This window comes from Colossoma macropomum, unplaced genomic scaffold (assembly GCF_904425465.1).
Source record: "Colossoma macropomum unplaced genomic scaffold, Colossoma_macropomum, whole genome shotgun sequence".
In the NCBI taxonomy this organism is placed as follows: Eukaryota; Metazoa; Chordata; class Actinopteri; order Characiformes; family Serrasalmidae; genus Colossoma; species Colossoma macropomum.
In genome coordinates this window covers 10,678,985-10,702,072 of record NW_023494785.1, presented here as the reverse complement: position 1 = coordinate 10,702,072, position 23,088 = coordinate 10,678,985, and the positions used below count along the sequence as shown (strand labels likewise).

General features: G+C 39.2%; 1 protein-coding gene across 1 annotated transcript in view; it reads left to right on the top strand.

Moving 5' to 3' along the window:
* The first annotated feature begins 1,028 nt into the window (after positions 1-1,028).
* Positions 1,029-23,088, top strand: part of LOC118816153 (RNA-binding Raly-like protein) — a 148,330-nt gene continuing 126,270 nt past the window's right edge. Inside the window, exon 1 of the mRNA XM_036582665.1 lies at positions 1,029-1,106. Within this exon, the coding sequence (XP_036438558.1) occupies positions 1,083-1,106 (24 nt within the window). The 5' untranslated portion in view covers positions 1,029-1,082. The remainder of the gene's footprint in view (positions 1,107-23,088) is intronic.

Below are 23,088 nucleotides of genomic sequence, written 5' to 3'. Positions count from 1 at the left end.
TCTATCTCTTTCTCTCCCTCATTTCTTTCTGTCTATCACTCTTTCTCTGTGCCCTTCATTCATGTCTCTCTTTTTCTCTTTGTTTTCCTTGTCCCTCTTTTCCCCCTATTTTTCCTTTGTATCTCCAGTCCGTTCCATTTCTCTTTCTCCCCCTTGTCTATCCTTCATTTTTCTCTCTCTTTAATGCTCTCTTGCACTGTTTTTCCCCTTTTTCTCTTTTTCTTTTTCTCCCTTGCTGTCTCTCTCACTCCTTCTCATCACTTTCTTTCCCACTTTCTTCTCTCTTCCTCTCACCCTCCCTCTCTCTTTCCTTCTCTCTCTTTTTTCCTCTCTCTCTTTACCTCTTTCTCTCCTTTTTTCTCTTTCCCTCTCCTCCTCTCTCTTTCCTCTTCCTCTCTTCCTTTCTCTCTTTTTTCCTCCTCTCTCTCTCTTTCTCTTTACCTCTTTTGCTCTCTTTCCATGTCTCTCTCTCTTCTCTCCTCTCTCCCCCCTCTTTCTATTTCCCTCTGTCTCTCCCTTTCTCCCTCTTTTCCTCTTCTCTCTCTCTCTCTCTCTCTCTCTCTCTCTCTCTCTCTCTCTCTCTCTCTGCCTCTCTCTTCCCCTCTATATATATTTTTGTCTCTTTATCTCTCCTCTCCCTACCCTCCCCCACCCCCGTGGCTGGAAGTGTAGTACCTGTTTATGTGTAGTGGTGTGGCATTCCGGGCGTGGGCCCAGAAGCAGGCTCTGGAGCCCAGATCAGTCGAATAAGTACAGTTGGTCATAGCTCATCACAGCCTGGGCCGCACAGAGACGTGACCTGGCATCAGGCCAGCGCGAAGCAGACAGCGCAGGCAGACGCAGGCGTGGCCCCGCACTCCTCTGCCTCTCTCCTCTTCACTCTCTTCTCACTCAGGCCTCTTACACCACACTATGCTGTAAACATGAGTGATACAATCTCACAGCAAGATGGATTGCCTCCTGGCCATCTTAGACACCTCCTGACACTCTGCAAGAGGAGAAAAGAGGCTTGACTGGTGGAAGGACGGGGAGGAGGTACAGAAAAAGTGAGATAGCACAGAGGAAGTGTGAGGGAGAAAAGAATGAGCATCTCTCAGAGCTGGCAGGTATGTTCGAGTTCTGGTCCACAGGGAATACGCAATACATCTGAACATGAGAGCTGTGAGATTGGTGTGAACTCCAGATTCCAGACCCAAGACGGTTTAAACCAAGAGAAACTGGAGGCACTCCAATCATACAGACACCATGCTGTCAAGTAACTGACTGATTGAGCAGTTGTATTGCTTTGGCACTTAGTACACTCTCTAAAAAGATTCTGTATACACTGTAAAAAATAATTTTGTGATGAAAACACTAGTTGAAAAGTATCCTGGCTGCCTTCAAATATGTATACTTTAAAACTTCACATGATCAGTTAATAAGTTAGAGAGGCATTCTGATTTATTTTTATATTTGAGTATCTGTAAAAGATTGGTTATTTGGTTATTTGCTGGTAGTAAATAAATAAATAAATAAATACATAAATAAATAAATTTTTCAGGAGGTATTATTACATGAGGCCTAAAAAAACATTAACACAACAATTTAGCAGCACACAGAGGAATATGTGTTTTATAATTATAAAATATAGATTAGAGAAATCAGTAAGTTTATACACTGAATGAGTAACAGAGGCTGCCTCTTCAGATGAGCTAATTAGACAACACTACAGCTAACCAGCTTGTATGCAAAAGTTTGGGCACCCCTTGCCAAACTACATATCTCTCTGCAGCTAATTCTTTAAACATTTTTGTACAAATGTTAAAGCACAGTTACTTTGTATTTGTTTAATGTGAAAAACACACCAAAAAAATAGTAATTGTGATGTGCGCAAAGGTTTGGACACCCTACTAAGTCTATACTTAGTAACACCCCTTTGGCAGATAATAGCTTATAAAAGCTTTTTGTAGACAGTTGGAAGTCTCCTCTTGTTTTATTTATTTATTTTCACCCACTCTTCCTTTCACAGAGCATCTAGTCCTGCAATATTCTTGGGCTGGCTTGTACACCCAGCATGTTTAAAATCTATCCACAGATTATAAATTAAGTCCAAGTCAGGGGGCTGTTAGGATCATTTCAAAAGCTTCAGCTTGCATTTCTTGAAGTAGTTCGTAGTGGATTTTGAGGTATGTTTAGGATCATTGTCATGTTGTAGATGCCAGCCTCTTTTCAGCGTCACTTTCCTGACTGACTGTATCACATTTGCTGTCGACTTTATTGACACAGTCATAGGTAAGGTTTCCTTCCAATGACTGTTCAATGCAGATCTTGTTGGTACAAGCACAGTGTCAGCTAAACCTTTATGAGGTTCCTTGGCTGTCATAGCACACAAGCAGATTTTTCAGAGAGTTTTCTTGTCTTCTACAGCTTATCTTGGCCTCCACGGTTCCCCTTAACTACCACGTCTTAATGGCATTTTAGACAGTGAAAATTGCTTTGTATAGACATTTCCCTGCTTTGTAGGCTTCAGTTAGCTTCATTTTTAGATGCTAAGCCAGCTGCTTACATTAGCCCATTGTTATTGTACACAGTTTGAAGTGTTAGAGAATTTACTACACTCTGGAATAATTAATGACAATCTTGTCCTGCTTAACCAGTCCTAACAAGTCAATTAAAGCATGATGAATTAATTAGGTTAGCAGAAGCACCTTTCTGGTACTAACTAGAATTCTTTATCAAAAGGTCTTTTAAGTCTTTTATACAACAGGTTCTCCAACACTGAGAAAAACTATTTCACTATGCAAGAACATTTAAGCATTGAAATTATCATATTGTCAGTTATTGTCATATATATATATATATATAACTTGCCTTAAAACACCCTTGAAGAACCCACTTCTTTTGAATGGTGTAATTTTCCATTCTTAAATGTAAATGTGTTGGGACATCCAGAGCCTACTTGTGTGGTAATTCCATGTCAGTACCCTTTTAGTAGGAACATAGAAGCCAGTGATAACCCATTATATAATCTCAGTCTTTCAGAATAAAAGAGTCAGTAATAACCAACGTTTGCAATAACTTAATGAGTCTGATAAACTTTCCCTGCAGTGTCACTGATTGTGTACTCTGGGCCACTGCTTGATTATTCTTTGGAATATTCAACTTTTACTCTCCAAATGAGGGATTAGGTTTAGGCTATTTTCCATACAAATGAAGATTAGGTTTCACACTCAGTGAAAAATGTTGCTTTGCTCTGCAATAATTCAGCTCTCTCATTTAACAAAGCCTTGTTTCTTCCCCAACAGGGGAACAGCGTGATACATATAAGTGCATTAAAGGATTTTCTCAAACCTCCTTTACTTCCTCATCTAATGGGTTTATTCTGCTGTGCTCTTTCTTGCCGAAGTTATTGTTATTGTTTTTTTCCACCTTCAACAAATATCCATTTCTTTTCCATGGAGCTAATGCAAATACGCTGGATTGTGAATGTAGGTTTGATGTCCTGTTTCTTGGTCCTCTTTTGTTCATGTTGAATGGATTGCATTTACTCAGGAGCATGTCGTTAGCTAAAGGAGTTTGCCTTTTCGAAACACATCTTTATGTATCAAATCTGTGGCACTTTGTTGTTCACCCTCAGATAATTCTCTGATTGTTTAGAGAATCCTAAGACATGTATTGCTAATCACCATGCTCTTTCACTCTTTAAAGGGGGGCATTCCAACCTAATACCCATAAAACCATTGTGAATTCCAATCCTGAATGACTGATCTGTAGGCTTATACATGCAATCAAAGTGGTATTAGTGTAACTTCAACCTCAGCTGTTGAACCAAATAGTAAAGAAAACAACTATTCCATCTTAATTCAGCTTAAATTGATGTTAGAGACAAGTTTTTTACCCTCTCATCCAGACAAAAGAGACCATCCTAAGGCAAAGTATCTGTATATCCAGACAACTGCCTTGCTAATTTGTCTTGCTTTTAGCATTTAGCTTGATGTCCTCCTTATCTAAAGAGTCATTTCTGATGAGTAATCCATTCTCTCCATTGTTATGATGATTTGATGACGTTTACCACAGTTATATGGCTGCAAAAAGATATTCAGCTTCCTAGCAGTAATTTCAGTTATCTGCCTATTTTCTACATTCACCAGTTAATGAAGAAAAAAATGAAAAATAGCCCCCAAAAATCTGCCCCAAAGCGGTTGTAGTTCTTCCCACCTTCAAAATAGATAATCAGAAGAGGACTTTTCCAGTCTTTAAAATGGAAAATATCACTCTAGAGATTACTGCAGCACTGTTGTGAGAGGCAAGTAGGCATGTTTAAAATAAATGTAGCAATGGGTACATTTTTCATTTTTGGCGTGAGTTCTGATACACCTGATTCAAGTCATCAGTGAATAGTTAATTGCAAGGTTTGGCTGGAGAGATAGAGCAGGGAAAACACCAAACTGTGCTGGACTTTGACCTTCAGTTCCCCACCCTTGTCATAGAATAACCACAACTAATGTTTGGTTTCCCACCCTTGTCCACGTTTAAGACACCTAGGGCACAGATTCCCAACCCTGGTCCTGGAAGACCCCATGCCCAGCACATGTTTGTGTTTTCCTAGAGGATGCTTTAGTACAGACATTTGCTATTTACAGAGCCATGAAATCTCAAAAAAAACAAGACAAAAAAAAACAAAAAAATATATATAGAATGATAGTAATGATAATATATAAATAAATACATTTGAATGATTATGTGCATGGTTAAATTGTTCATCTCTTTAATGGAGAAAATGTTGTATACAGTTCTTTAAAGTGCCAAAAATAAGTTCACAAGTAGGAGAATCTTTTTTTGTTACTCCTCAAAAGCCTTATTACAAGAAATGGACAATAACACACATTACAGCAGTATGTGGTCTGCTGGGAGGCATTACCAACACCCAAGCAAAATTACTACTATTAGAAATCATTTGAATTTCCTTCCATTCCTGCTTTTGTGATAGCCATTAAAATTCACAATGAATACAGTCTTTGTTATTGCTATATATGCACTGCATTTTAATACGCAGTTCTCAGCCAGATAAAATAGTTTTAATGAGACAGTCATTAGAACAGATTGGATATGTGTGTCAGTGATATTGTGATGGTCACAGCTCTAGACCATAGTTTTAAAGTAAAATCAAGTTTATTGCATCTAGACAGGACTTCAGACAAAGCTATGTCGCACTAAAAATGTGTGTCATTGTAGCTAATGGTGTTATTGGAGTTAATGGAATGACTTTGGGAAGGAAAATGAGCAGCACCACCAGTCACATTAGAAATCTGCTTTATCATAACTGAAGGGTGGAAAATATAAAAAAATAGTTTTAATTCCCTGCACAGTTCCTATTTTAATGTGAGTCATGTTGGTTTAATGCAAGACATCAACTCTTAGTATCCTATTATGCTCTGAAATGGCAATTCCACAAACATTCATAGCTCGGCTTGATTGCCTTTACAAAACTCATTACACTTCTGACCTATCAGAACTGAGACTCTTGTGCCAGGAAATTGAGGCATGCAATTTGGAGCTGCTGCTTCCTCTGCTAATTGCAGGTGGAGGAGGATGCAGCGAACGTATAACAGGAATTTTAGCCAATGGGCTTCCAAAGGTGGAAGCGCTCAATGTCTGAAGGCACTGATGTTAGCCAAAGTACTATGTTCATGGTAATTGGGTTCATGACCTTGATCGTCATCTGTCACAGAGTCAGAAAATTTCCTCCGAGTGAAACTGTCAACATTAGAAGCTGAGAGACAACCGGACTTTCCCAGCAATTTCTGAACTGCACACTCATAAAAGGCCTCGTCCCATGTTTTTGAATTTGAAGGATTTAAATTCCAGCGTAAATTCTGCAATGCAAATGAGACTAAAGACCCACTTTCATCTTCTTCAGAGGAGCCATAAGTGTAAACATTATGGAAGGCGCTGCACTGGGATTGAGAAGAGCCTCTGCACAAAATGATGTGTTTTTCTTAGAAAATTTCTTTATATTCTGCTCCAAATTTTCAAAACGCTTCATGAAAATTAATGTGTGCTTTTCGCTTAAATAACGTAAGAGACTAAAAACGACACTACATTGCATCCTCACATGATGTTTTGTTCGACATTTTTATCACAGTGTGCCAGCATGCTAAGTATAGGAGATAACTTTGCTTCTGACTGGCTTTGTGCTAATATTTTGTTATCATGTGCTGTAATGTGGGAGAGTTGTGGTAAAAATTATGCGTATTTTTAGACTCTTGCATGCTGCTCATTGTGCTGCTCTATGCCTAAAGCACTGCTGTAAGGAAGTTAGCTCTATAAGGAACACATTTGAGCTCTGGAGAAGCCATTTCCTATTTGAGCCTCTGATTGACAGCCATAAGTGGTCACCTGGTGGAAAGATTGAAGTGAAGGGCCTGAATCGTTTGATTGGACCCTATTGTGTACTTTTGTCCCTGTGTGTGGGTGATTGATGAAAATTACACAAGCTTCTATTTTCCGGGAACATTTAAGAGCTCCTATTTGAGTCTATCTCTGTGTGATGTCTTGTGGGTTGTTTTTGTTTTGGTGGGTGTTGACATCTTTTCACATGTGAAGCATTGTACGTCTCTCCAACATGAAAGTTTTGATGTTCTTAATCCTTTTGTTTTCTTTGTTTGCTTGTTTATGTGCGTACTAATGGCTTTCCAAGTTATTGTTCTTGCAAGGCCTGTTATTTTTTTCTTCTTCAAGGGTCAACTTTGAATCCCTCTTCATCTCTACAAACAAGCTGAGGTTGCAGTCAATATGTATGAGGCTTTTAAAATGACCCTTTAAATTTACATACAAAGCCTGCTGCAATAACTTCATAACTATGTATGTGTTCTTATGCGTGTGCATATATTCTCGCCGCAGACCTCTAGACTGTGCCCATCGAGTGTGTCCAAAATGCCAATAAAGCACGTGCCAGCATCCCTTCCCCAGTGCCCTAGAGGAGCACGTAACTAAAGAGCCAGTTACACCACAGTGCTACACCAGCGCTCATATTGATCAAACACACTGCAACAGCAGCAGCCCAGAGAGACCTGGCCCTATAGACCTGTATCCCACACAGCCAGGGCTCAATAAATATTGACTAATGAGACTTGGTTATGAGATTCCCTGTCTGCCACATATTGCTGCCGAATCCGCAGCGGCTTTATTGGCAGGCTTTGGGTGGGAATTGACGCGATTGTGCTGCTCTGTTGTCTGAAGCTGAAGGGGATAAACTCTTTAGGAGAGCAGATCAGAGAGCATAGACCCCCAGCCTAAGCTGTAATTCGTCCTGCATCAACACTTTAAAGGCTGGCTCGCTAAAACTGCATGATATGCACAAAATATCATATTGCGATTATAACATATTGTGATTCTAATGCACTATGCAATATATTAAACTCCCACTGGTAAACTTTAAAATGGCTGTATTATGGAAAATGACACTTTTTCAAGCAAAAGTGTTTGTTGAAGTGTTAAAACTTGCTAAAGTTTCAAAATAGACTGCCCACTCTCCAGTCCATTTAGTGGTATATTAAACACACTGGAATATATGTAGCATACTTATGTATTAAGTTAGGAAACAAAATGTCAAATGGGGTTTCAAGAGTGCTTTTTCCTTCTTTTTTGGTGAAGTATTCATTCAAAAGGTGAGTTTCAGATCATTATCATTTGAGCTGTTTCTTTGCAGACTTCTGCAGGTTTGTCCAAAGTGCCTTTGTACAAAGTTCATGATGTCATCAATGAACATGAGCAAAAAAGTACTTTTCTCTGAAACAAATTTATTTTTGTTGAATATTTCATAAAAACCTAAAGAAGTTCATTAAATTTAACAATAAACTTAACAATGGTAACAATAAAGAAGGATTGGCCAGAGTGTTCAAATACTTTTGGGGGCTACTGGAAAGCTTTACGTACCGGCATTTATTAATAGCAATACATTTCTGTGCATTTTCAAGTAAGATTGCACAATGTAGGCAAAATATAGATTTATAAAATTGTTACTATATTGGCCCAAGATTATATATGGTCAAGTCTGATTATAAAATAGGCACATATAAATTTCACTGGCGGTTTTTTTGTTTGTAAGTTTTATCTTTAGTGTATCTGTATGATCAAACTCACATTTGGTGCCAGTGATAAAAATATAAGTATAAAATAACAATAATGCTGTCATTTGTGCACATGGCAGACCAGTGTATTTATTTTGCTTTCACATTGCTATAAAAAATGCTGCAGCTGTTCCATGTTTCATTTAAAGACATATAACAGTGTTTTTGTTTCATACTACTGACACCACCCAAAAAATAAACAATACAAAACACATCTAGTACAGAAGCATCTCATACACTGCAGTAATGCAGCCTTTACATGTTTTATTTTGAGAAGTTAATCACACTACATTCTACTGTCTTTACAAAACAAAGATGTTTTGTTTATTTCACATTATATTCTTCCATAATTTTAACACTACGATGACCAGTGCACTCGCTTGACCCCAAACTCCGCTTATGAGCACAGCCATAGGGCATGCTTCATATAAATGATGTGCAAATGAGACACTAGTAGTCTGCCGCTTAAACTGATCCATCATTTGCGTTTGGTCAGTCATTTGCATTTCATGAATCAAACACAGAGTTGTTCGTATGTATTGCAGGTGGTCAAATATGTTCTCTGTTTTTGCTAAACTTTGATGGAGAACGGCCAAGGTTTGCAAAATATGTTAAACTCTCACTGGTGGACACTGGTGGAGTGTTATTCGGTTAAAGATCAGTGTTCATTAATGCAAACAAATTTCTTTATGCTTGTTCAATCATGCGAGCACTGAGAACATCAGAGATTGATCAGGGTGCTCCCTGCACACAATAAAAATGATACCAGCGCTCATCTGCATATTGAAGCCTTCTTAACATAGTGTTGCAGAGGTGAATACCTCATGTATTTTATGCAGCCTGAACATTCCCACAACAAAGACAAACTCAGTCCATATTAGCTTTCTATAGAGCAGCTTAATGCACCAAAAAGAAACTCTGTCTACATTCACAATGCAAAGCCTTGCTCGGTACACTTTCGTGCATGAAAGATAAGTTCAGTTATCATTCATTTCATGAATGCAGTCCGATACCAGTGAGAAGCTCAGTGGACAAAAAAGAAGTCACTTTCAGTAACACACTGTGTTACTGAAAGTGAACTCCTTAATATTAGGATGTACTTTGTCTTTTCTGTGTCACACTAACTTTTGTATACTACTTTTAGTCTATCAATGAAATTATAGTCTAACATGTTTACTGTTTTAATTATATTTTCAATGACACTGCTGCACCATTGCAGAGTGAAAGGAAAAAAAGTCACTGAAAGTGGAGAGTGCATTCTGTAACTTCATTAAATTCTCCATTTTATAGCATAAAAGCAAAAGATTAATTTTTCCTGCAGCAGCCCTTTTTTCTTCTAATTCAGTGGTAGCCAATTTCAAGAATGATAAAAGTTCTCTCCCCTTTAAACTCCAGCACCCCAGACTGACTGAGAGCATAAGTACGCGGCCTGAGTGCACATGTATGCTAGCACATATGTACATACCTGGGAAAGAGCGATGCGAAATATGCCTTGTTGTGGCAGCAATCTGCACTCAAAATGGGTCTGAAATTAATGTTCACTTTACTGAAGCGGCTGCTTATCATGCAAATTGCGCCTAGGACTGCTTACTAATTGTGCTATGCTGTAGACACAGGCTTTAAAAACTGCAGTGAAACAGTGGAGCTGTCGACAAGTGCATAACAAAAAAAAAGAAAGTGCAAGTTCTGTGCCTAAGAGACAGCAATGTTAAAACATTCTACAGGGACACAATTTTACTCAGGCTTAAAAAACTGAAAACTAATACAGAAAATCAGTGCCATGAGTGACACCAGGCAAACTCGAGAGCAGTTATGAGAGTTGGAATGGTGTTATTCTGTTGGTAAACATTCCTTCAGCACATCTTCAAGGCTTGTAGTTCCATCTAGTCAACATGACTACGGTCACTGTTAAAGGACGTCTTAGAGGCTGTTGCTAATTTATGCCAAGAGGCAGAGAAATTTCATACAAAACTTCCTGACAAAAGTTTTGTAAATCCAATGGAATCTGTAATCAGCCACAATATCTCCATAATGTTTTGTTATGTATGAGGGAGAGATTTTTTTTGTTTGTGTGTTTCTTGTTTTGTTTTGTTTCGTTTCATGTACATAGTGCATTAACTGTGCATTTAGGCTAATTTACCAGGTTCATATATAACATGTATGCTTTTCTTGGGCAGAATGTGCTCTATTTGCAGCTAAAACTTGGTGTGAAAGGCTTAGTACAGAACTGTGCAAAAGTCAGAGACCACCCTCTATTTATTTAATTTTCATCCAAAATGGACATTAAGTACGTCATGCATTATAGATCACTTTAAAGTTTTTTTTCCATGATATACAGTGTTTATATATACAAGAAATATCTTTATTTCCTGTATGTGTAAAAACATTCTGTATTGCTGATCCTTTTGACCTTTCATTTTACGTATTAAGAAAAATCTAACATTTATTTGAACGTACAACGATTTAAAAAATCTTCAGGAAATTAACTTTTTTGTTCCAATCTGTGTGCCACAATTATTGGCACCTCTTTATTCAATACCATGTGCAGCCTCCCTTTGCATAGACAGCTCTGAGTCTTCTCCAATAATGCTTAATGAGACTGGAAACACATGGCAAAGGATCTGAGACCATTTCTCCATACAGAACCTCTCTAGATCCTTCAGATTCTGAGTTCCACACTGTGGACTCTCCCCTTCAGCTCATCTCACAGATTTTCTAGGGGTTTAGGTCAGGGGATCGGAAGGCCATGGCAAAACCTTGATTCTATGGTCAGTGAACCATTTTGTGTCGATGTTGAGGTGTGCTTTGGATCAGTGTCCTGTTCTAAGATCCAAAATATAGCCTAGTTTAAGCTTCCTGGCTGAAGCAGTCAGGCTTTGATTTTGTGGAGTCTGTAATATCATGTATCCTAATAAGTTGTCCAGGGCCTTTGCTCAGGTAAACTTTAAAACATAAAATATGAATGGGAAAATACTTCAGTTAGATTTCACCCTTAGAAGCACCAAAACCTTCACAATCAGATAAACAGTACTTAAATCTTTCATCTTTGAGAGAGAGGAGAAAATCAAAATCCACTCCCGTTTCAGATCTGAAAAAATCCACGTGTTTCTGTCCATCCTTCCACTGTGAGAAGACAACTCAGTGCTATGAGTCTGAAAGGATGTGTAGCTGTCAAGAAGCCTCACTGAGAAATGGATAAATAGACATAAAGAGGAACAATTTGTTGCTGTCGGGAACTCATATCTCCATTTTTGGCATTTTTCAGTTTTTGACATAATTTGAAAATACATGTTGCCCTTTGCATTGTGTGTAAATTTCATCATCAATAAACCAAAAGAAATGGCCAAAATGACTTAAAAAAAGTCTGGTTCCATTGACTTACATTAAAAGTAAAGTAGTTTTTTTTTTTCCTACTCCTGTAAAGTTACCATTTTAGAGATACGAGGTTTTGTTCCGACAACATTTGCAAATCAAACAAAGAAGCTGCTGGTGTTCTCAGAACAATGGACTATCCACCCCAGAGTCCAAACCTCAGCAGCATTGGATGTGTTTGAGGTTACTTTGATTGTAAGAACTAGAAATTGCAACTAACTTCTAAACTTGAGATTTAGAGGTTTGGAAAAATATCCCTGAATATTTCTTTGAAAAACTGCAAGTGAGTCTGCTGAGAAATGTGGACATGCTAAATACTGAAAAATCGAATATTATATTTAGTTGTTGAGGCTACTGTGTAATTTTCTGTTATTCTGTTCATATGTTTGCTTTTTCCTGATGCTGAAAAATGATAACAGATGTTTTGACTGGACTCAATAAATGAAGGGCAGTCTATGACTTTTGCACAATACTGTACATCTGGCCCTGAAGTTTATCAGCAGGGTATTAAACTCTCACCTTGAGTACATGAAACGTTAGGGGGTCGATGTGGTATATTGCTGAGTTATGGCGGAGTGAATCCCGCTGCTCTTTGCATTAAGTGAGAGTGTACTCTTATGTGTTCTCAAGGACTGCCAACCTCAGGTGGAGTGTGGCACAGCTGGGATTCAACACCAATCTCGGCATCAGCCGGCCTCCCCTCTGCCCTGCTAAGAAGTTATTTTAACCGTAAGGAAAAGCTAGACTAGAACAGTATGTCTGTTCCTTTATAATGATGCTGTCCTCCTGTTTCTAACCAGCATGCCAATTGTTTTTAAATCATCTGCTGAATGTGGGGAAATTCAGTGTACACAGGGTGTATACACTGAGCAAGAGATGGAATTCTTCCTGTAGCAATGCTCGGGGTGTAGCAGGCGCTGTTTTCAGGACCCACGCGGCTCGGTTGTGACAGCGTTATGAAACAAGGCACGCTCACTGCCAGAAAGCTAGCAGGAAGTACATGCATCACAGAGGTGATTATGAAGAGTAGCACAGGCACAGTGCCAAAAGAGAGACAGAAAAGTTTTTAAGCTTGTTTTTTTTGCTGTTTTCTGTAGGCAGAAGCCATGGGCAAGGCTTTTCTTTTCAGTGAGCCACAGCATGACTGACCAATCTAGTGCTGCTTGAATCACTGTGTTTGTATTGTCCTCGAAAGCATTGTGTCCGTGACAGAGAGCTACATTCAAAGATGTAAAGAATTAAACTGAATGGTAACATGTTCATTCTTATAGCTTTCATTAGTTATACCTGGTTGCTGTTCATCTATTGAATAGAGTGCTGTTATAACTGTACAAAAGAAGTACTACCAACTTAAAGCAATAGTGCTGGGATAAATCTTATTTACATTATTTCCCCCCTTACCCTAAATGTAACTGTAATGGAAGCATACAGCCAGATAGCACTGAGCAAACTGCATGCCTAAAGCATCACACATTGATTCAGACCACTTTGAATTGAAGTACCTCCTAATGAACTTGCTTATGCAGTTTCTGACACTGTATGACATACTGTTGTCTGTAAAAATGAACAAAACCTAGGGCCAAACATGATCTCATAACAAGAGTGCACATCTGGATATAATTTGTCAAACTTTTGGTGTTGGATTGCACCATTAACAAGTGTAAGCCCCTATAACCCCCCCAACCCCTCACCCCAAAATTCCTCTAGTCTGTGCTCTTTCCATGTCCAGAGTACATTTGTTTAGCTCAAATGCCAATCCCATGGTTAATCCTTTCCCATAGCTAGTAATTCTTTCCACATCACATTTCCTCCGACTGTACAGTCATAACTGTGAACAGCAGAGGTCATATACACTGACTGGTACCCCATCATCAACTTTTATCACTACTCCATTGGTCATCTAAAGCTAAAATGTAGTCTAAAATATGTTATTTTTAAAGCCGACACAAAACCGTGGCTATTTATGACATACGATCTTTTCTGTTAATCACATGATTTCTGAAGGCTGTTGTTGCATTTGTCTGATATGTAAAAAACATAATCTAACAAAGCTGAAAACTTGTAGATTTTTATTCAGATAGTCTCACAAACAGGGATGGACTAATCGTATGGAGGCCAGGACAATTCCCAATGGGCTGCCATGTGTGTGGGTCACTGAGAGAGAGAGAAAGAAGGAAACTGCATTAAAGTATTCATCACACCTTCATCACATTATAGTATAAATCACACATCACTTGTGTTTTATCAGTACTCTGATAAACCAGAATAAGCGCTTACTGATCTAAATTGGGTTCTAAATGAGCTCACATGCTCGCTCGGAAAATCCTAGTGGATCCATCAAAAAAAGAAGTCTTGTGCATCTTTATACAGTGATAGAAACATGATAGCACACAGAAAGTACTGATTCTGTACAATGATACTCTTTATTCTAGCCAGCCTGGACGTGCACATGCTTTATCTCATCTGGTGGCAGATTTAAATGAGCTTCGCCATCGCCAAATTCTCAGAATGGATCAAAATGCCTGTTTTGATAGGATTAACAGAACTGTTTTTCCCCCACTAAAGGTCTCCACGTATGCAACATAAATTTACATGCTTAAGTTCTGGGGGGCCTTTCAGCCATGCTAACTTACATTACATTCATGGGCTAATGAGCTTTGTTGTCAATAGTTTACAAATTTCGCACTCAGTTTGTCTCCACCTAATAAGTCTATGTTTTCACTCACATTTAACCCAAAATTTCTCATAGTTGTCCCCAGATGTTCTCGTTACGAGATCACGTCTGGCCCCACAAGACTAAAGCAGTAGTAGCAGCTGTCTCGAACCATGAATGAGTGCCATGCTTTTGTCCATTTTCATAGATAACAATATGTCAACCTTTTTCAAATTCAGACTGTTAGATGTATTTTTCCAGATCGACACCCATTATGATTGCTCTGCAGTGAATAATTAAAGAAATGTCAGTTCCCATGGAACTGTTTGAATACATATTCAGATGGTGTAATTTATTTTCTGTTTGTTTGCCCCACTTCCACATTGTTCCGAAGAATGTTTAAAAATTCTCTCTCCTCCACCTGCTCAGTCTATTACTATTACAGACAATATCCTTTCATAAATAAGGCTCCAGAGAGAGCCATTAATTATTGGGAGAAAGTCATTACATCTCTTCCGCAGTCTGAATAATGAAGCGCAGTGGAAACTCGCACACACTCGCCATTAATATATTCATTACTGAAGCTCAGCCTTGGCTTGCCCTCATCCCGGCCAAGGATCCAGCCGCCTAATCATCTTTCTCCAGCTGCAGCACTGCCACCAGCCTTTCTTCATTATCACACTGCCTCTGATGCCGTCACCAAGCCAAACACGCTTAATTGGCGTGGCCTTTACGGACGCTTTATTTTCAGAGCTATGCGTGAGGCCGGAGGGGCGGTGTGAGGACGAGTTGGAGAGTGGAAATAAGGTAGCAGTGCGGAGACGTGGTCTGATCCCTCTTTTTCAGAGAGCAGGGATGTATAAGCATGCTATGCTGTGCACCCCGGAAATCATGAAATCACCATAAATTTGATGGTCTGCTTCTATAGCCAAAGGATTAATTGAAAACACAGTGTTCCCTGTTTCAGCTGTAAATTACGCCAAATTGTCCAACGTTTTTAAGCAGTAGGTCGCTAAGTGCCGTTGTTCAAGGGCTCATAAAACATCTCATAAAATGTCAATGGTTCTCGACAGGCATTTCCTTTCTATTCACTAGAATTCCTTTGACGGCTTCTAAATTGAGTGTGTCTTGTCAGGCATTTTTGCCCACAGACAAATGCACGCATATACAATGCATGCAGTATCTGAATAGTGCAGTGCTGGCTAAAGGATTGAGCTGTCTGTGGGACTGGGGCCACAATGGGGAGCGAAGCGAGCGAGGAAATGATGTTTGCTATTGTCAGGCTGGGGAAGCAGACAGGGCTGAGATAGGGACTCCAGCTGAATACACTGCTGGCAGACGAGAAGGCAAGTGGAGGAATACGGAAATGCCTCACACACCTCCATCCTGAGAGGCTTTAGCATTGAGATGCCCCTGGCCTTGTCATAAATATTATTGGCTCGAGATATGACGAGAACCTTGGAATAATCTACTCAAGCTCTTGGGCACGTTGCTGAAATATATGTACCTTCAGTGGACCAGCAATCAGGGTTGTGTTTTGTGTGTGTGTGCGCGTGTTAGGGGTGGGCCGTGTTTCATATGTATAGGTGTAAAATTTTGCAAATCCTTAAATTTGATTCAGGGTCAAGTAGAAATATATTGGTTAGGCTGCTTCTCTTACCGTTGAATAATGAATAATTCAGAGCTAAAAGATTGATAAGCAAAATATAAACTGATCGCACTCTGTACACTACATCGGTGCCTTCATGGAGCCTCTACTTCAGGGTTGAACTTATCCTTCAACTCATCTGTCTATTATTCTCTCTTCTGGCAGAATACTGTCTGTTTTCAAAATGAGGAATGTATGAGTTTACAGAGCCTTGCTTGTGCTGACCACACAGCTGCATGCATTTTATTACATTTTGTTGCTGTCATAACAAAGCCTCATATTTCTGAAATGGCAGCTTATTTGGAGTAGGAAAAGGGTCCTTACGTCAGAGTATGGTAATAAGATTTTATTTCAAGCAATTTAGAACCCTTTCTATCTGCATTTGTCATGAAGTGTCAAAACATGTATAGAACAGCTGGTGTGAAAAATTACATAAAAAATGCTATGACACCAATTTATTTGCTCTGATAATTCAACGAACCTCTTCTGCCTCAGGTGCAATGCAAGACAAACACTCAATAAGAATCTCAGGAAAGGCACTCCCATGAATGTAAGTCAACACTCAGCCTCATGTCCTTATGTACTATGCATTTCTGCCTTTTAATAATGAACTATCCTGATGACTCTTTGCTGTCTTGCCCTGACATGGCTGTTGAAATATTCTGTTGCTCTCACAAAGAGAAATGCTTTCTGAAATGATGATGAAACTGTGACACAAGCTTGATTTATTGGAAGGCCTAAGGATGCAGAGGAGTCAGCTCTCAGCTGCACATCAGTCTCTCCTTTTTTTTTAAACGTTCGCATCTTATCACTCATATTTCCTCTCCACTCCATTGCTGATATAACTGTTCTTCCACCAGGGCTCTCAGTTGCATTAGGATTAGAAATAGGATTCACGCATTCAGTATTATACCAAAAACAGAACATTAGGGACATCAAGCCAGAGCCAGTTCTACTACAGCTTGGCCACTTCCTATTTCTCTTATTATATCAAAAACATGCCTACAAAATGCTAGAGGGTGTCCGTGAGTGAGTCCTCAGTGAATAGAGGTGAACAGAGCTAGAAGGCTAAAAACACATCAGTATCTTTCTGTTTTTCTACATCAAACAGGTTTTGGGCAGTAGGACAATAACATTATTACTACTGACTGCTGATTGGTTGGTTAGCTGATCAGCGAAGCAGTTTGCTCTCCCTGATGTCATGAACATACCTGAGACAATGTTAGAAAGACCTATAATTGGGGCTCAAATGCGCTTGAAATATGACATTAGTGTTGAAATATTTTATGCTGTTCTTTGTTCAGAAAATGATGCACTTTTCCTTATAAAAATAATTTAGGATTTACTAACTATGCTTTTGCACAAAAGCTCTGTAGGAACCTATTCATTTTGGACTCCTGGAGCACCCTCTAGCACGTGACCAACCTGGATGACGTGTCTAAGGGGCAGTTCTCCTCATTAGAAATTCTCTGGTTAAGCATCAGCAGCTATAGGGGATGGCTATGCTGACCAGAAATAACAGTCAATACTGTATTTAAGGAAACCAATATCAGTAAACAACAACACAATTAACCAATGTGTCTGAACTCATTAAATGAACAGTGTATTGTAAATAAAATTCTAATGCAAAATGCTATAAAACCATGAGATTAACTCACTTAAACCTAGAACTGGGCAGTATACAAGTTCATCTGGTTCGTCTTGTACACTGGTTGAAATTAAGTCATAACATTTATACTGGTATGTTACAAATAAGCACAGGTGATGGAATGTACAAACAGTGCAAACCACACTAACGTTAGTCAACTTAGCTGAGTGGCTAAATCAGGGCTGTTTTAGTCACATTTGAATTAAAAATAAAATAAAAAAAAACAGCAGTCGCTCAGTCACCTCCCACATTCTAGTTGGATCTGAAGTAGTTCACTTTGTTTTGGAGACAGCAGACATGTGGCTGGTCTTTTGGGGTTAGCTTTAGTCTAACACGGACACCAGAGTGATTACCGCGCTTCTTCTTGTGCCGCCTGAGAGGCCACCTGATTCAGTCAGTTTTATCAAACAACACTGCGGGTGAGGCATTATTTATGAAACAAGCTGTGGTCCAGCTGGTCCTGAAGCATGAACAACTCAAATATTTTCCAAATTCCAGCAGTGTCTGACAGTCAGCGGCACAAATGTACAGGATGCACGTATGAGACAAATGTCTTGACAGAGCTGAAGTTGGCTTCTTATTCAGATTTCTTTTTTTTCACCTTAAAGAAGCAATGTGTAAGATGAGATAACCTGTAGAATTCATACTCCCCACAGTCCCTTCTCCCCCGCTTCTTCACTCTTCCCCCTGTTTACTTAGCAGTCTAGGAGTAACGTTGTGAGTTCAGTATGAAACTTCCTCCTTTTACTTGCCAAGAGCTGTCTCCAGCAGTGCAAAGCAATGCCAATGTTAACTTTTGTTTTGCTTCTATTTACATCATTCTTTTCTTTGTGGTGCCTTGCTGGGAGCGGGCATGCTACTTCTTTATCCTTTTATATCGGACTGATGGCAGACTTGATGCTACAGTGACTCACTATCACTGCTTGAGGTACAAAGTGGTATTTCAAGATGGGATGGGCTGGGTAGCTGATTAGCATGCTAACTTCAGTAGATATCTCTGCAAGATGGTACATAGACATAACGTCAAAACTGTTATTTCTCCACATTCTGTTGATAATTTTAGTTAATTTTGCAATGTCTTAAACTGAAAATCTTACAAATTGCTACTTTAAATGGTGCAGCAGGTACATTCAGGTGCCTTTACAGGAAAATTCAAATAAAAAGCTGCTGAATTAAAACCTACTTTAATATTTAGCACTCTTTTTCCAGGCTCGCAGGGCTAGTATTAAAAAACATTATTGACTTAGATTGATCTATATATTGCACAGTTAGTTTTACTATTTTGCACAATAAAAATATTTCAGATTTACTTTGGTTGTTAAGAATTGTCCTTATTAAAAGTGAAGGGACATCCTAATTCACTGTTAGCCTGATATACCATGATTTATACTTTTGGGCCATACCACACACTACTACTTAAGCCTCATATTTACCAACCATGGGAAAACTGATGTTTCTGCCATAGTAGAACAGAAGGCTAAGGTGGAAGGAAGCAGATTTCCACTAACGCTGAACAATACAGCTTTTTTTCCATTGCTGTAACTCTATTGTTACAACATGCAGCTATTGACTCATCCATACTCCATCCACAAATGCATTTTATAGCAAATGTTGCAAGATTTTATATACTTTATTTTGCCATAAATCTCATTCAGCCTAATGAATTTAGGTTGAGTTTTATGAGTTTCTAATTTGAAATTCTGTACAACCACAACAAATTTGCCACTATACTAATCTTAGTTTGATTACATGACTCCTCTCATGTATCCTAACAGTGTGACATTTCACATGGATGCAGATGTAATATCATTTAAATTGATAATGCACTATAAACGTCTAGATTTTGAGAAAAAATTGAGTGGTGTACTGAATCTCTCATTATGTTTCCAGCAGTGTGTAAACATGGTGCAACCTTGTGCAACCTTGTAACAGTTGCTACGAGAGAATGTAGTGTGGGCAGAGGACGGAAAGGTCAATTAGTGTAAGTTTTAAAACAATGCTCCTTCCTGCCGACTATTTCCCTCTGAGCGTTTATGCAAAGTGCCTTCCAGGTATGGCAGGATCTGCCACTGTTCGGCGTGAGCTCGCTCTGAGTGCTGCTTCTCCTGTCCTGTTTTCGTGAAGTAGTGTTTTGCCGAGATTTCAGATGAACCAAACACAATATGACAGTTTCAGTTGGAAGAGTGGAAAAAAATGGGTCCAACTGTGTATGTTTAAACAAATACGCCTGTGTCGACAGCTTGTGCGACTGCAAACAAACTACTTGTAAGAGATCAAGTGCAGTGCACAGGCGGCATGTCAACAAATTACTTCACCCAGCTGCTATGCCCAGGCTGCTGATCACCACGCCAAATCAAAACAAACATAATTACTGCCCCCCCCAATCAAACGAGTGCATGTTTTGTAGCTGTAAGTTCACCTCACATCATCTACACAAACCGTTTATCAAATAGCCAATTAAAAAAGCGTCCACGAGTCATTGTTTAGCAGCAGCGCTGACTCAATTTTCCCTTTCTGTTTGGATGTTTCAATTTTGATCGCTGTGCCAATTACAGCACTGCACTTTGTTGATAAGTCCCTGGTGCAATATTGGAAGCCACTGCTATATATGTAAATTGTTTGACTTATTCTGTTTACCCTATCTTGTTATCTCACAGCCTGTGGTAGCTATCACGAAGGTCCTGTTCTGTTTCAGTGTTACAGTGACAATTTGTGGGCTGGCGACTTCATTATATGTGCTTTTGATATTGATGCAAACAAAGAATGGGATGATGAGAGAACATTAGATCAGAGTCTGTGATATAATGCACAGCCCACCTAGACATCTGTACTTGCTCTTGCATTGCCCACAAAAGGTAACATTCATGCAGTTCTGCCTGGCGATATTGAATAATTTTAGATTTTCTCAGAGGGCTGAAGTATCATCTTCTAATAATGATAGTACGCTGTTCATTAATGTGTACATAGACTGTTGTATTCATAGCTCAGGTGCAGAAGGTATTATAGAGGCTGTGTAGGAGGAAAGATATGACACTGGAATAATAGAGGTGGTTCCTAAAGGCAAGTTGCTTTTTACATTTATGTTGCACGCTTCTTGTTGCCTGCCTAACTGTGGGTCATGCTGCAGTGACCGTAAATTGTGTTATAACTCTATTTTCTTTTATCATTTCCTCTCTGGAACTTGATGTTTTTGACTGCAGCTGCAGATAAGGCCTCCACATCTCCCTTCACACCCTCCTCCTTTTCAGATTCTTTCTTTTCAATTGATGGTCATGCAAGCGATTTGATTTTTCGAGACGCAGCCACTTAATACGCCATAATGACACTATAGTGCCATACTCAGAGATGTCATTACAGCAGCCTTGGCAGTTGTCTTTACTGAGGTACAGTGTGTAAAATAGGCACAAGTTGCCCATCAGGGATGGGAGTAATTGCCCTATTCCATCTTAATCATGTCCCACTCACGATTCACTTCTATTTTCTCCTTCAATTCATGATCCTGTCAAGATGGTGAACTACTGCTGATGCGTCTTCCCAACTCAGCTGCTCATAGCATTGTCCCATGGTGTGACTTCTTGGTAGGATAAAGTAAAAATGCATGATGCTGTAACACCACATTAACAATGCATTAGAGTGGATGGCAGTACAAGGATGGTTTCCTTATGATTCTTAATGCTTTAAGAACAGAGATACTGTGATGCTGGATTGTGAATCGCTACATACTTCAATCTAGCCTCCAAAATGCCTAAAAATACAGTAAAGTGCCAAAAAAATTCTTATACTTTATTCAACTCTGTCGATACTCTGATGCTTAGAACAATTAGCAATGTTGATCTCACAATCTTGGCATGTGCATCAGGGATGGCTCATCCATTTAAACAACATAAATGCCGCTAAGAATAAAGCGGGGAAAAAATATAAACAGATTTATTTCAGATGTGTAACTCATAATTCATAATATTGTCTCTGTTTCTGTATTTTACTGGCATAAACAGTTCTATTTTCTCAAAACTGCTAAAAAAAGACAGCACTAGGTACACAGACATCATGTTTAAAATAGGGAAGATGGATCGTGTGACGTGACAGAACCAGCCAGGCACTCGCGGTAAGAACAAGAAATGGCTTTACTTGTAAAGGATTTGAGAAGAATCGTAGTTGGTGAATAGGCATAGGTCAAATCCAAAAAAGACAAAGGACAGAAAAGGACAAACTAACAACAGCAACCAAATCCAAAAAGGGCAAAGGCAAAAAGGCAAAGTCAGAAAATCAAGAAACAAAGTCAAATACACAAGAAGGTAAAACAACAATCAAGGAACGCTCAGTAACTCTACTGTGAGAAGCAATACCTCGCAAAGTAACTAGTCTTAAGCTCAGACTTATAAACTAAAATAAGACTGGTCATATAACAAACAGAGCAGGTGCAACAGATCAGTATTCGGGTGACTGTGAACAGTGACTGGTGGAAGTCCAACAGTCACGTGATGTCCCAGGGGCTTCTGGGAAATGGAGTCCTTGTGTGAGTTGGAGCCAGACGGATACGTGACAGATCAAGTCAATTGTGTAATTAACTGCTGGCAGTGACAGTTAGTACAAATTATTAGACTAAGAGGTGTGAAAAAGTGAAACTGAGGAAAGTTTTAATGCTAACATCATCATCTGGAAGGTGGTTTTGTTTTTGTTTCATTTCTGAAGGTGATTAAAGTAGATTAATTAATTAGATTAATCAATATGGAAGACCACACTGACAGCTTAATCTCAAAACTATTAACCAGCATCTCTAGGGTAAGCTAAACTATGTTTAGGTAACACTAGCTAACACTAATTTTAATATGTTGTAAAAAATCTTACAGAACAATAATAAGACAAGTTTCAAATTTATATGCACCACAATTGTTGACACACCTTCATTTAATACTTTGTGCAGCCTCCTTTTGAACAGATAACTACTCTGTGTCTTCTTCTGTAATGCTTGATGAGACTGGAGAACATGTGGATAGAGGACATTTCTCTATATAGAATCACTCCAGATCCTTCAGGTTCTGAGAACAATGCTTGTAGACACTTCAGCTCTTCCCCAAAGATTTTCTATGGGGTTTAGGTCAGGGGACTGGGGTAGCCATGGCAAAACCCTGGTTTTGTGGTCAATGAATCATTTTTGTGTTGATTTTGAGGTGTGCTTTGGATCCTTGTCCTGATCCAACCATGGCTCAGTTTAAGCTTTCTGGCTGAGGCAGTCAGGTTTGGTGTGATATCTACTGGTACTTGATGAGTCCATGATGCATGTACCAAACAGGTTGTCCTGGACCTTTGATAGAAAAGCCCCACAACATCACAGATAAACCAGTATACTTCACAATGGGGATGGGGTGCTTTTCTGCAAGGCTATGTTTGTGTCTATGCCGTACCCACCTCTGGTGTTTGTTGCCAAAAACTTTTTGGTCTCATCTGACCATTGAACACAGTCCCACCGAAAGATCCAGAAATGTCTGACAAACTGTAGGCAGTTAAGATTGTTGGTTCTTGACAGCAGAGGCTTTCTTCTAGCAACCCTCCCAAACAACTTGGTGTTATATAGGTGCCATCTGATTGTAGTTTGGGAGACATTCTGACCCCAAAGGGTCCTTGAAGATTCTTTGGTCACTCGAACCGTCCTTCT